At 36.8% G+C, this 15,177-nt stretch overlaps 1 protein-coding gene across 2 annotated transcripts; it reads right to left on the reverse strand.

Annotated features, from left to right (window-relative positions):
- Window positions 1-142: 142 nt before the first annotated feature.
- On the reverse strand, window positions 143-13,829 carry lyn (LYN proto-oncogene, Src family tyrosine kinase). Of its 2 annotated transcripts, none has more exons than XM_026313088.1 (13): window positions 13,649-13,829; window positions 10,532-10,608; window positions 9,944-9,986; window positions 9,130-9,235; window positions 8,558-8,656; window positions 8,141-8,244; window positions 7,914-8,063; window positions 7,097-7,249; window positions 4,641-4,823; window positions 4,310-4,386; window positions 3,632-3,785; window positions 2,951-3,082; window positions 143-1,375 (listed from the first exon to the last, which is right to left on the reverse strand). In XM_026313088.1, exons 2-13 carry the CDS (start codon window positions 10,601-10,603, stop codon window positions 1,173-1,175), a joined length of 1,476 nt encoding a protein of 491 aa, XP_026168873.1. In that variant the 5' UTR covers window positions 10,604-10,608; window positions 13,649-13,829; the 3' UTR covers window positions 143-1,172. The 2 variants fall into 2 exon arrangements, with proteins under 2 accessions (XP_026168873.1, XP_026168871.1); XM_026313086.1 differs by having other exon boundaries at window positions 10,472-10,608.
- Window positions 13,830-15,177: the final 1,348 nt, after the last annotated feature.

Consider the following 15,177-nt stretch of genomic DNA (forward strand, 5'->3'; position numbering starts at 1 on the left):
AAACGAGTGACAGAAATCAATTAAAAACCCTAATGGATCAATTTGTTTTGAATAAAATGAAAAGAAAAATTTCAGTTTAGTCTATCAAAGTAAAATTGGCAGATAAATCTCCCAAATATGAATAAAAACATCCAACACAGAATACAATTACTGCATATACCTTTAGTCAGTACACTGTGCTCATTTTCATTTCAAACAGCAATAAGTACATAGCTCAAATGATCAGGAAATGCAAAATAAACTCATTCAGTCTGTACAACATTTTCTATGCACTTATGTAAGCTTACACTTAAACTGTATTTATATTCAGCCAGATAAACACATGAGAAATCCACTGTGAAACTCTAGAGTGTCCCAATCTATCCGGAGAACACACTTATAATGATGATTTCACATTTACGCCTGAAGTAAACGCAACAAGCAAAAGCTCCAACACTTCAATATGAAGTGGCTTTAGAGGTGCTCAACAGTAAAAACATAGCATGAAAGGGTAAGGAGCATTACAACATATAGTGCTGCTTTTATAAACATGGGCCAGACAGAAAATTTGAGGTTTCTGCTTAAAACAAGATTCCACCAATTACAGCCTGGAAGATGGATTTTCATGTTGTAAATACCCACAGTCACAGAACTTAAGTAACACCAATAAAATGGCATGTTTTCTGTGTCTAAGTCAGTCACGTTACATTTTGTTCAGTATATAAAGGTGACCAAAAGTGTATCAAGTCTGTCCAATTATTTGTTATTGAGCCTGAACAAAGGTTTGATTTACCTGTTTGTCATTTTACTGTAGCTGCTGTTCCTCTATGCAGCATGTTCAAGACTTTAGTGTACAAAGTAAGTAAGTCATCCTCTAATTAGTCATCTTCTTTCTGTTGTATGTGATGCTCATGTGTTTTTGTCAACTTTGTCAAAATTCATCTCCTACATTTCTCAAAATATGTGTAGAGGTGAGAAAGAACAAACAGCATTTAAACACAGAGACAGCATTACACACAGATAAACCTGCATATTGTACATTATCAACAAGAAACATCAAAAAGCAGCATAATAATGTACATATATATATATACAATGCTGCTGCCCCAATGCTCCAAACATAATAGGGAGTCAAAGGGAAAGGGGTTCTTATCAAAGTCTGTGTAGAACTGGCTCTCTGGCCTGGACTGGCTTTATGGTTGTTGCTGGTACTGTCCCTCTGTGGCAGTGTAGAAGTCATCCAGGACACTCTGCACATAATCAAATGTGGGCCTCTCTTCTGGTTTGTTCTTCCAGCAGGACATCATGATGTCGTAGAACTCAGTGGGACAGCTGTCTGGTTGTGGCATCCGGTAGCCACGCTGCACCGAGGACATCACCTCTCCATTACTCATACCTGAGGAAAATAAATAAATACTATTGAAAGCAGTACAGAACTTGACTTAGTATTAGGAGTAAAATAGAAATAAATGATGGTCGATAAAGGGCCAGTGGTGATAAATGGGTAAATATTTCCCACTAGAGTACTAAACACAAACTGTCAGTTCCGTGCAATACTAGAACTTTTTTCAAGATAACTCTCCAGTAGGGGGCAGTACATATCAACATTAAATGTGATGAATGAGCTCAGTCCAACACTTATTTCATATCTAAAAAGAGAAAAAAACATTATGTTTTGATCCAATGATAAAAATCGTCTATAGTCCTCTTCAAAGCACAGGACGATATACTGTGCAAAATGATCCAAAACATCATTAAACAAAAGGAAACGAAAAAAGGAAACGAAAGAAGTGGGGAGACATCCTGGATCTCAGTGAGCGAGGGGGCAGAGGGGGGATACTAATAATATAACTTTAATGTTTTAAAGTAATAAGGCTGATTATATAAACCATTCTAAAAGCAAACACAACATCAGATGAAGACCAGAAGGATTAATTTCATTAACGTTTATATTGGCGGAAGAAGCACTTAGGTGTTTTAGCTAAGATTAACTATCATAAATATAAATGAAAATGTTACATGTAAATATTCTGCATTCAAAAGTAAAAATGCATTATCAAAAATATACTTATCAAAATAAAAAGTAGCCAGCTCACAATGAAAATTATGTATATTCAATTATTGGACAGTTACTACTGATATATTACCATGAATGTGCTGTTTAAATGTAGCTATAATTTTTTCTCTAATGTTTGTATTGTGGCTGTTTCTCTATATCATCACTGCCGTTGTCTTCGCTACATGTTTTCCTGGTCGTGACCTTCTGGACTTCTCTGTGCACTGTCAGTCCTGACTCAGTCTCCAGACTGCCCCTGTGTGTCTGCCCTGGACATCTGCCTCCCATGTCCTTGCTGCCCTATCCCACTATACCTGTCCCCATTTACCCAATGAGCTGTTTTGCAATGCTGTATGGTCTGCTTCCTTTTTTTCTGTGAAGGATTGTCTCATGTGTTCACTGTACCTTTGTGTTTTGAGTAGCCTCCGTCACCTAGCTGTCCATGTTCCAATCATTCCCAGCATTCCTAATGTTTCTCCGTGTTTCGATTACTTCCCTGCTTTTGGAGTTGACCTCCTGCCTAGTCCCTTGGATTTACAGCTCGGCTCAGACTGAGTTCATGCCTCAGATCCTTCTTTGCACTCTCACTAAGCCTCTGATTCCTTGTGGTCAGTTTTGTCTGCCTGGACTGAAAGTAAACCTTGTCTTGCCTTGTTAAGCTTTATCTGCCAACCTGCCTGCATTTTGGTAATAATAAGTCATTTGCCATTTCTAACTGGAAAGTCCTTCTATTGCCCATGGCATTGTAGCTATTGGTTGTAAAGGTAGTGCTGGTACTACTGCCTTTATGACTTTTATTTTTGCTATTAATACAAATCATGTGACTCCCACTAACAGCTTTGTTATCCCTTGAAATGACATTACTCAAACAATAAAATAAAAATCAGTAATAGTCGCAATAATAACAACATTTACCTGGGTATGGGATTTTCCCATAGGTGATGATCTCATAAAGCAGGACTCCAAAGGACCACATGTCAGACTTGATGGTGAAGGAGCCGTAGTTAATGGCCTCTGGAGCAGTCCACTTAATGGGGAATTTAGCTCCTGTAACCAAATATACACAGTTGTTTAAGGATGTTCACAAATTATACAAAGATATCAAAGATGTCATTGACTTGTGTCAATGACAATTAACATTCATCTTAAGTGACCATACTCCTGCAACCTGGATGCTTTCCACAAGTCTCACCCACACTGTCAAATGTAATGAAAGCTTTGTCTGCTTTCATATATTTTAACATATGCCTGTTCCTGATCAGTGACCATCCAGATTTAATCTTTTGATGCAGAGAAACATTCGAGAGAAACCAGTCATTGTGATATGATAACACCTGATGACGAACCCATAAAGCCTAAAGTGTCTGACCAGTCATGCAAGAAAATGGACTTTTCAAATAAATAGTCTATTCTGCTTTTAGTCTTCAAAAGGGGATTTTTATTTTTAGGTGTCACAATCACTCAGTCAGGGAGTCAGATCATTTATGTCAGGGAGTCAGATCATTTATGATGGGGGGAAAAACAGCTACACAAGACAAAAATGGAGACGGCTCATATTCTCAAATATAAAAACACAAACAACAACACAAAGTGTACCCTCTCTGGCAGTGTATTCGTCATCCTCTATGACTCTTGCCAGTCCAAAATCAGCTATTTTACAAAGGAGACTCTCTGACACCAGGACATTGGCTGCTCTGAGGTCTCTGTGGATGTAATTCTTCTTCTCTATGTATGCCATGCCCTCTGCTATCTGCAACAGAACAAGACAAAATATAATTCACAAGAATGCCTCTGTATGACCATTACCCTAAGGTCTTTCAAACAGCTAAAATAGAAAATCTAATAATAAACCTGGCAAAAAAAACCCCTGAGAAATGAATATATAGTGACATACACAGGACATAGTCCCTTGACATTACAAATACATAAATATAATCCTGTTTTCTTTTATATTGTAGTATGAAGAGTTGTGCCTCATCTTTTATTTAATCTTTAGTTACTCCCATAAAACCACAGTATGAAACAAGTCTTGAGTCTCCAATGATACTTTATTTTATGTGTGTGTATTATGTGTATTTGCTAATAATTTGCTAAAGTATCTTATTACTTATTACAAGGTAAAGACCTTGACTATTTTCTCTCTGTGTCTTATAGTTGGACTTTTTATTTTGGTTCCTCTTTTTGGTTCAGCACTAATGGAAACAGTGACGATATATCTGTTTCACAACAGTGAGGAGGGCGAGCTCTGAGAAAAAGCAGCAGTGTTACAATCACCTGTGCTGAGAAATCGATGAGCTTGGGTAGTTGCTGTTTGCACCCCTCGTTGCTCTTTAAGAAGTCTAGCAGGCTCCCTACAAACACAAGACAGGAAAAATTTCAGTGCACGTCTGCACCAATGTGGTCATTATATTTTTACCACGATTCTCTGATTTTAATCTATAAATTGATTTTGAGTGGCAAGTTTAGTTTCAGAAGACATTTCAAAGCGCTCCCCACAGTTATCTGATATTCATTCAGTGGTTATCAGTATACGTATACCTTTGTTGTTGTGGCTAACTAATAATATAATATTATTGTACTGGTGCATAAAAATAGGAATATTTACCATTCGCCATAAATTCAGTAATGATATAGATGGGTTCTGTCTTGGTGATAACAGCATATAGCCGCACCAGCCTGTTGTGCTGCAGCGTCTTCATGACATTCGCTTCTTCCAGAAAGGCTTCAATAGTCATGGTGCCTGGTTTCAAAGTCTTCACTGCTACTTTGGTTGTGTTGTTGTAGTAAGCTGATTAAGAGAAACAGGAGAGGAGTGGGGAATGAAAAATATTAGCACATTTCCATGAAAGAAACTATCTGCCTGACATGATGCATGGCCTCAGCATCTTCTGGATAAAGGATTATTTTAAAATTTTGCAGCAGCGGTCAGAACAGTTTTTGGTCAATGTTAATGTGTAAAAGCATAACGAAATACTAAAGACATCTGCACCGTGAAGATTTAAACAATGCTGTTTTCAGATGCACAATCACATTCAGTAATCTGATGAAACCACTATTGTTGCATGTATCAAGAATGGACAGGAAAATACATAAGTCTGATAAAATCCTTCAGTGACTGGAGTCACAAAAACTGTCTCCCACACCTCTAGAACCAAGGAGATGGATTTTCTGTGGATTTTCAAAGGTCTAAGCCCCCTCCTTATCCAGTCAACATCTGTGGTGGAGACACTGAAGTGGTGCCAGCCTAAAAATATCTAAGACAAAAAGTTGGACTAGTCAACACAGATGTGCTGTATAAAAAGGGCAGAGATGACTTTTCCTCCTAAGGCGGCTTAGGTCCTTAGACGTCTGCAGGAAGATGCTTCACATGTTTTACCAAACTAGGGCAGTAAGTGTGCTGCTTTATGTGCTGCTCTTTCCATGTAGGAACATCTTTGATTAACTTCTTTCTGTCCAAAGATGAGGACTGATCAGTCAACATAAGTAAAAACACTTGTGCCAATAGGCCGAGCATGACAGTATAGAGAATTGCCATGAATGCAAATCACCCAAATTTTACATGTACATGTAAAATATCCAAAGTTTTTCTATGTATTTAACGTCACACATTACCATTATCAAGAAAACCACAGTAATACACAGTTCTTCATTTCAGAGTACACCTCTTACTTGGAACCATGGAACTCCAACTTCCCTACATGCAAAGAGACAACACATACCTCAAAACACCTACTTATTAATACACTGTGTTGTCATATGCACGCATTTTGGTGGTTTGTTAGTTCGATTCAGCTGAACAGCATTACTGCTGTGAGTGCTGCATACCTCACTGATATAACGTGGATAAAAAGAAACACAATGTCTGTAGAACACAGCACAGTCCAACAGCAGCGCAAACTACATCTGCCAAAATAATCATACGAGTGAACCAACAGCTCCCTGAAACCATTTCAGCAGAACTGAACATTACCACCACCATTGCAGGACTGGTGTATTGAACTGTATTAGTTTTACAGAGCATACCTTCTGCAATCATGCTTTGTTTTTTTTTATTTAAATGAGATAAACAGAAAGTGTATGACATCGCCATTCCCAAACTTCCAAAGCAAATGTCCTTTCAGACTCAAACATTTCATCCCTAGATGATAACACTTGCAAACCATGAACATACTCTTCCTGAGCCAGTTTTTACTACAGAGGTAGATACGAACACATCAGAGCTTATTTTCAGACAAAGCATATAAACAAAAAATCAAAAAGGTAACCCAATATAAAATATGTAATAACACAACTAATGTGAAAGAATAGGGGGAAGTTATCTTTACATTTTCTTTATTACAAGGAACCGGCACTTCCCTTTTCTCCAGCTATGGAAATACCACAAAGGAGAGAACCTAAATAGAAACCCTCCACATTTAAAGGTGTCAGTATCACACCTTTAAATGAAATTGTCACGTCAATGAAATTGTCATAATGAAATTGTAAGAGATTGGTGTAACTCCAATCCCCATTCTGCACATCTCACATCAAACAAATTGTTATTTGCATGTTGTTATTATTATTATCATTATCATTATTATTATTATTATTATTATTATTATTTGCCTTCCTATAATGGTCAGGACTATAGAGACTGCACTGTGAGAATTTACACAATGCAGATTACAAGCTTTAATTTCTCAGAAGTTTGGCTCAGATATAAAGAAAAGTGAAACTTACAAGAAGATTATCTTTTTGGTAATCATACTGATGTCTTAGAATTTATTATGTAAATGGAACACAGACGATTGCAGTCACACTGTCCAGTTGCCACATATGAGAGAATATACTGTATGTTTGTAGTTTCCAGACCAGAAGATTTTTTAGAGAGGATGTTGTTTTCACTGTTTTGTTCTACGGGCCCTAAAAGACCAACCCAGTTTGGTTGAACCTGCTGGGAGCTAAAAGTCCCCTGTAGCCTAACTACCCAACTACCCCCATGCCCTCATGGACATGTAAGCTGTTCCAAATAAACTTTCCTGATTAGATTATGGTTGAGGATCTATTTCTCTCTTTACTCACCCATCCAGACTTCTCCAAACTGTCCTGCTCCTAGTTTTTTCATCATCTTAATAGACTCTTTGGAAATCTCCCAGGCATCTTTATCCCACGGCTTCTGAGCTTTGGGTTTCATGCATGGATGATCCAGTTTACGACACAGGCCATCCGCTTTGTCTGCAAGGTACACACAAACACATTGAGAACAATGATATATCTCTGCTTTAGTGTTCAACAGATGATGCTTCTATTTGAGTAATCTTTTTTTTTTTTTTGTAATGTTCTAATATCTGCGTGATGGAGATACAGAAAATAATTTGACATAAAGAAGGGAAGCAGAAATAGCAGCTAAGAGATGTGCGGTAAATACTGTGATAATTTAAAAAGGCAGTGTGCTATGCCATAAAATCACAAGCTGTTTTTATATTTCTATGTGTGCAGGGCCTACGCAAAACACATGGAACATCTTTACTGGTTTGTATTGTGATACTGCAGTTACACCTATATATATATATATATATATATATATATACACCACCACATATATATATATATATATATGTGGTGTGTGTCGTGTGTGCATGCTGTTTGTGTGCAGTCGTCAGTCAGTGATAGTGATAACAGGCTGCCTCTGCCGCTGCCTCTCAGTCTTTAAGCTAAGCTGAACTAATTGGCTCCTGTCATTTAACATGGCAGTTAGTAGATTAAATATGCAATATTGTGGTGCAAATATTTGGTTGTACCCAACAGTGATGAAAAAGCGAAACACACTTGAAACTTCCAGTGTAGCAGTACTCTATATTTTTTTTTCAGCTTGGTATATATTGCAGGTTGTACTCACTGTGGTAATGTTTGATCATGCTGTTAATGTCAGGGAAGGAAATTTTAGGTGAGATGTAGTATCCGCCGTTATCTAACATCCTGATCTTATAATGTTTGACTGAATCCATGCCGTGGTGGTCGACATCTCTGATGGACAATGAGTAACTCCCTGTGGAAAAATCGTAACATAAGAAACTAACTCAAAGAAATAGTTGGGGAAAAAAAAATATAACAACTCGTCTCCACCTTTTGATGTTTCACTTTCTCTGATGAGATAAGAGCCTGGTTTGTTTGCTGGAGCCAGCAGCTGCCTCTCTGCATCCTTCCTTGTGATGTCCTTGAAAAACCACCTGCAGTGATTGAAATGCACACTGAATATTAATGGACACATTAAACTTATATATTAAATTTACTTTCTACATTTACCTTTTTCACAAATTGTACTCCGAGTGTGTCCGATTTTTACAATATGGGAAATTAATAAAGAATGATTCATTTCACTTAGATTTACAATAACTGGATTACTCCTTTTTGTACATTGTGAAGTTGTTGGCATGAAACAAAATGTTTTTCAAATGTTTTTTTTTTTTTTTTTAGAAAACAAACCACATCTATTTATTCAGACGAACCTAAAGTCATTCATTTAGTTCCAAATATACTCACTCTTCTGTTTCCATGGTGTTGACTTGGGCGACATAATTGGATGGGATGAATCCTTCTTTTTTGCTTGTCAGTGACCTTGCTTTCCACCACTCACCATGTCTGCAATAAATGCCAGTTTGTTTTAGCACAATTACGGTTTTTCTCTGATTGTTGCAAGCGTTCTTTGTTAATCCTAGGTCTCCTCAAATGCTTTTCAACTTAGATTTTTCTGATCAATTTAACTTGAGGTAAAAAAAATCCAGAGACTAAAAACATCATGCAATATTTAATAAAATATAATGCTTATATTGAGGGGCAAATTAGTTTTAAAAAATGCACTGAACTGATTCATTTATTGTCCTGTGTGTTTTGGCACTTTGGTGACACAAAATTGTCTAATAGCAGTCAGGGGTCTGTTATGGTTGAAAAGCCGAGGGGGAATGTAGCCGACTCAGGTTAAAGAGTGCTCCATTTCTATAGCTTGAGTATGTGTTCTTTGGTTCTTGCCTTACATGAGGACACAAATAAATGATGAGTAAAAACATTTCTTTTAAAAAAAATGAAACGGTCCAAAATGAATTTTAGTTACTCACTCCTCTAAGATCTTCAACTTTTCTCCTTTCTTGAATCCTAAGTCGTCTGGGTGCATGGCTTCGTACGGGTAAAGGCTGACCACTATTTTATCAACACTCTTTTGTTCTATCAAACAGGAAACGATATTGACATGTTAAATATTGTGCAACAACATAAATAGGTTCACAGTGTAATTATTAATTACCACTCTAAGTTTTTTAATGTTACAATATGTGGTAGAAGAGGATAAAGTATATGGATGGCTCACTGGGTTTGTTTTCAGGAGTAGCAAATGTGAGTGCACAGGTCAAGGGTAATAGTCACATGACCCTATGGATATTGGAGTTATTGGTCACCTTTTAAATCCTGGCCAAAGTTAATCTTAGGTTTCAGCAGCATGGTGTAACCAAGTTACAATTTTTAAGGTCAAAATTGTACAAAAAGTCAAAGAAATAATTTTGTATTCAGATAAATGGATTAAGACAACTTAGTAAGAAAACAAAAGAAAAAATAATATTCTTTAGAGCCGACTGGAAGGAAAAAAATGTACATCTTCAAAGAAAAGAGATGAAATGATCTAGCTAGATATTTTATATGTTGGCTTTAGGCATAATCTTAGTTTTTTTTTTTTATCTTACAGGTCATCGTGAGTATTGTGTGTCTGTTAAAGCTAAGGTACAACAAAGGTAGAGTAATTTGGTTAGTTGTGCTTAACATTATGTGTACAAATACTGAAGTTATCCAGTAACATGCTTTTATACCAATAGTTTTACAAAAGCAAATAAGCACTAATGAAACAAATCTTAAAAAGAAAAAAATATATATATAGCATACCTTCCATTTTTTGGAACACCTGACCAGGTAACAGGGAGCCATTCTGCAAAGACAGACCAAAGCATTTTCAGAATCAGAAACAATGTAGACATTACATGACAACAGAGATAGCAGTGCTGCTTTTGTCACTACAATTAGTCATAGTACTCTATATGAATGTGTTTGTCAAGCCAGTATTATTTTAACTAACATAATTATTATAAATAATCTCCCTTCTGGTAGATGTCACTGTGTGACAGAGGTGAAAGAGGAAGGTCTGTTCATTAGGCAATATGAGTCATTATTTTTCCAAATCAGCAGGAAAGGGTGTATGTGAACTGTAGAACAGTCTGCTGAAAATTTAATAACATCACCTCTGAAACTTTTTCCATCAAGTAGTGTTAATATAAAAACAGTAACATTTTTACATTTTTGTTTTCCTTTGCAGTTTCACTTTGGTTCACGATGAGCACCATTCACATTGTTGTTTAGCATATCAGCGTCTTCAATATCTACTACTTAAATTCTGATTTTTCTCTGACTACTTACTATGTTGTTTTTTGTATTGGAGGTGGGGTCTCTGACATAGTGCGTTTGCTCAGTACGTACAGTCTGCTGGCTGATCTTCCTTTCCACACCTCCATTCAGTCCTTCGCTCAGCGTGGACTTCATGCAGCCCATTGCGCCTTCATGAGGAAGTGAGAAAAAGGAAGAATGAATTAGCATCTGCATCTACTGAAAGAAAACAGTACTTGAATGTGAAGTGTCAAACACCTGTGACTTCTCTGTTTTGGAATATAAAAATAACACAAAACGGCGATAATGTATTTGTTTTTCCTTTTTTTATCACTACGCTTTTAAATTATTTTTTTATTTATTTTAGTTATTACACAAACAAAAAAACAGAACAGTAGGTCTTTTTTAAATAATTAAACAGTCAATACATACTTGGAGGACATGGTGGAGTGCACAACTAAATGTGTTACATTTTACTTAGTGAGCTTTAGCAATGATGGTGTTAAAGTATTTTTATATTGCTGGTAAATGATTTAAAAATCAGCACAGTTCAAAGTTTTAAAACATGGTCAGGTGGAAAAGCACAATAAGAAACAATTTTAAAACACAGTGACTTTTAAAATAGTTATTAATAAAATTTAGGAATGTAATTGGTCCTATTTTCATTAAAGAGGTAGGTAGATACCTTATTTAAATGTCTTGTAGCAAAAGTAGTGAGTTAGTAGTAGTCAGTCCAGTTTATGTTGATTAGTCATGTATCATTGGCTAAGGTAGACCCTGAGGCTATATGCAATTATAGTATAAGTAATATGCACAATTTAACTATAACTGGCAGCTTCGGCCTAAAATATTACTACTCTGTCAGCATCTCATGAGGCTGAGTATCCATTCAATGTAATGAAAGATATTTTTGTGGTTTTCTGTATTTTGTTATTGTGGCTTTAAGCTGTTTTCTACTAACCAATGGGTGACCCAGAAACACTGACATGCTTTTACATTTGCATGCAAGCATGTACAGATACTTACACATACAACAAATTTACCATATATTTACAAATGGTGGTGTGTGATCAGCACAAAGGAGTCATAAGGAAAGACCAAAGAGCCAGCCTATACACAGCCTTTAACCTAATTATGAGTATTGTTTGAGTTTGTTATCCTTCATTCAATAGGGTGTGTAGCTCTGTGTAACTCTGTGGCAATTAGCCACAGAGGCTTACTACTAACTATTTCCCCTCCGGGATAAATAAAGCTTATGTTATCTTGTCATATCTTACAAAAAGAGGAAGATAAATATTAGCACACATCCCAGTTTAATCTATAGTTTTTAGGAAATATCAGTAAATCTTTAGTAAACCCAAAGTGCACAGTCATAAACTAATTTTATGGACCAATTGCAGCAAGGACAATATTTAAGGTTCATTTTGTGGAACCTATTACGGATATACTGGTTTTTATCTGAAGTTTTGAAATGTTGACATGCAACAAGGAAAAATGAAAAGAATTCTTTCAACAGTGCAGATCACCTGTTCTACCAAAATATGCAGCAAAGCACAACTGAGCAGACCTTAATCTGATTGAACGAATGAACGACATGAGTCTACACCCGTTCTATTTTATGGGAGGTTGTACTTAGGCACAACAGCGCTGTGAGCTAAACACTCACAGGTAACAGAGCATGATGTTTAGCAGGCATAATGTTCTTCCCATGGGCGAGGCCCATTGCTGTTGTCACTGAAGGGCGCATGTACAATTTCATGACTTGATTTACACACTTTGCTTTCTGTCATCATACTCAAGTAGATGAAGTATGAGAGTAAAACTGTTGATACTGTAGTTAACATCATGTGCAGCATGGATCCTCTGACTGGTTACATAGGTGCAATGGATACAGCACCTGTGTTTAATGAGTCAAAGTGTCTTTACACACAGAGGAAAGGCTTTGCCTAAAATGTCTGTGATCCGTAATGGTAACCATTTCAGAGTAGTGTTGTTCCTTATTGTTACTGACAAACCATGATTTCTCAGAAACAAAGCTGAAATACAGTAAGTAGAACTAGTGGTCATAGTGCTGTGACAGCATCTGGGAAAGTCCTGGGTTCTATGTAGAGGTAGTAGTTGCAGTACAGGCTGAAGTGGAAATGCAGACTGGAGAAAAACACTTCCAGAAACAGCAGGCCCTCCCCTTGCGGTCAGTCCAAGCAGAGTCAAAAATGTAAACCTGGCTGGCACTTGAGTAAAGATAAGGAATTCTGAAATTCAACCTCTGGGGACTATGAATGTCGGTAGAATATGTTGTAACAATGCATCCAATAGTTGTTAGGCTGTGTCACTGGGTTTGCTGGTGATATAGCAGTCAGGAGATCACCAAGAATGTAGGCTTCATCCTGATGGGAACATGCATCCCACCTCCACCCCCAGCACTATATCAAGAGCAATAATTAACCCTGCTGCTTTTATAGTCTCCAATAGCAGCATGACACAGTTACCCTCATCCAGCTTTGTTCCAAAGGAAAACTAGGCTTATGAAGTGTTGCTTAACAATATGCAAAACAACAGCGGTTACAGTCCACTAGTCCAAGCTCAAGCTATTAATAGATTAGATCTGGCGCAGTACGTTGCTGTACAACTAGACTGGGTTGTCCTCAGTCTGTTTTAGAGAAGACATAGGGGAAAAAATATTTTCAAACCCAATGACAAACAGAGAAGTGGCACTTTAAACCAGAACTGGAGCTGAACAATGAGTTAAATAAGTGTGAACTAATCTAAAGGAGAAAAGAAAACTTTACATGTGTGTTTTCTGTTAAACAAAATATAGAAGTTAGTGACTCAGTTGGCAGTTTCGAATGAGGGAGTTGTGTGTTTTGTTGGTTGTCAGTTTTAATATTTTTATAGTTATCTTAAGGGTGCAGTCAATCAGCTGAGCAGCTGAACACCTTGGGAGCTAACACAATACACAGCATGAACGTGCACTGCTAAGAAAGGAAACACAGACGAAAGGTGATCTAACATGACATTTTGTGCACGTAATTGATAAATCTCATCACAGTCATTGTAATCTCACATGAACCTACTGAAATTACATTAAACTGGTGCTTCAATAATTAACAAACTACTCATTTAATGCAAACATGCAAGCTCTAATAACAAAACCTGATAAATATCTCTTAACTAGTTTCATTTAAATTACACAAACACGTTTGTGCTTACCTGTTTGAGTGTGCGTCCCTGGCTAAGGAAACAAGTTATTCCACTGTGACGTCTTTTAGTCCTCAGGTTCTGTCTCTGTGTGTTTCATCAGACTGACTTACAGACTTGCTGACTGTCAAACTGGTGGCATTCGGTTTGTGTGTCAGCCAGTGGAGATGAACTGTTACACACAACAAGCAGAATGAGGAACTTAGAAACACTGGTTGGGGGATTTTCCTTTCTTACTGAAACTTCCTGGTACACTTGTCTAATGATTATTTGCATAACCAGCAACTAACATAGGGGCACAGCAGACAGATTGTCTTTTAGGCCTTTACATACAGAAATACTACATGTGTTCATGTTTAAGTAGAGCAGTTTTACAATCTTTCATTTAAAACACTGCATCCAAAAGAATCTCATTATCTGCAAACATCATCATAAGACACAATACCCTATAAATTTCCATCATATACTAAATGTCATATAATTGTATATGCTGGTTAACTGTATGTTAAACATAATCTTCAGTTTAGTTTTTCCTATATTTTAATTATAAAGCATGTTATAGTGTAAATGTTAATACGTTCTCCAACAGCGCCCCCTGCTGGCTGCAGAAATACAACAACACAGCAAACTGGCAATTTAATGGTATCAGTTATTTTACTTTCTTTGATGTAGAAAATACAGTCATAGACAGTCAGACAAATAGCTACACATTTAGTAGAATCATGCACCTGCCATACGTCTATGTGCTGAATTAGGAACAGCTGGGTTTACACAGTGATGTTGAAGCAGGAGTGAGTCACTAGAGAGTCAGTTGGCAGTTTACAACTTGAAAACCTGACTGAAAAGTATATTAAAAAAAAAAAAAAGATTTACATTTGCTTTATTGTTATCAGCATGAATGAGAATTAAAACAGCTGTGTAACACTTGTTATACTGGGTAAAAGCTGGCGAGAAAAATGACAAAATACACGCTTTTAAAAAGTGCATGCATGATGGTCTTTACAGATGATGTTTATGAGATATAGCCATTACTACACTAAATTAGCAGAAATGTAGTTCAGCCACAGTGTCAGAGACAGAAACTTTCACACGAACATGTTACACTTACTGGAAGCTTCACTGAGTATTGCATATCTACATTTAAGCAAGTTTGATATTTGGAAAATACACTGATTCACTTTAATGCTGAGGGTTTGCTAAGATCAATACCACTCTCTTGTCTGTATTCTAAACATGCAGCTGCTGCCAGCGGCCAGTTACTTTAGTGTAGCCAAATAATGAACAACACAAAGAAAGAAAGAATGCTCACCTACTCTGTGGGCTAGCTGTTGTTCTGTAGGAAACCTACAGCACAACAAATGTTCGATGCATGCCACATCTAAGGAAATCAACAATGTGAAACCACACCACAGCATTTTCGATCTTAATATAGCAGAAAGACTGGAAACAGTGAGAGACAACTAGTTTGCTGTGTACAAATATAACAAAAATCAGCCTACCATCACCTGTAAAGCTTATTAATTAGCTCATTATATCGTATT

The sequence above is a fragment of the Mastacembelus armatus genome, chromosome 17 (assembly GCF_900324485.2).
Source record: "Mastacembelus armatus chromosome 17, fMasArm1.2, whole genome shotgun sequence".
NCBI classification, from domain to species: domain Eukaryota; kingdom Metazoa; phylum Chordata; class Actinopteri; order Synbranchiformes; family Mastacembelidae; genus Mastacembelus; species Mastacembelus armatus.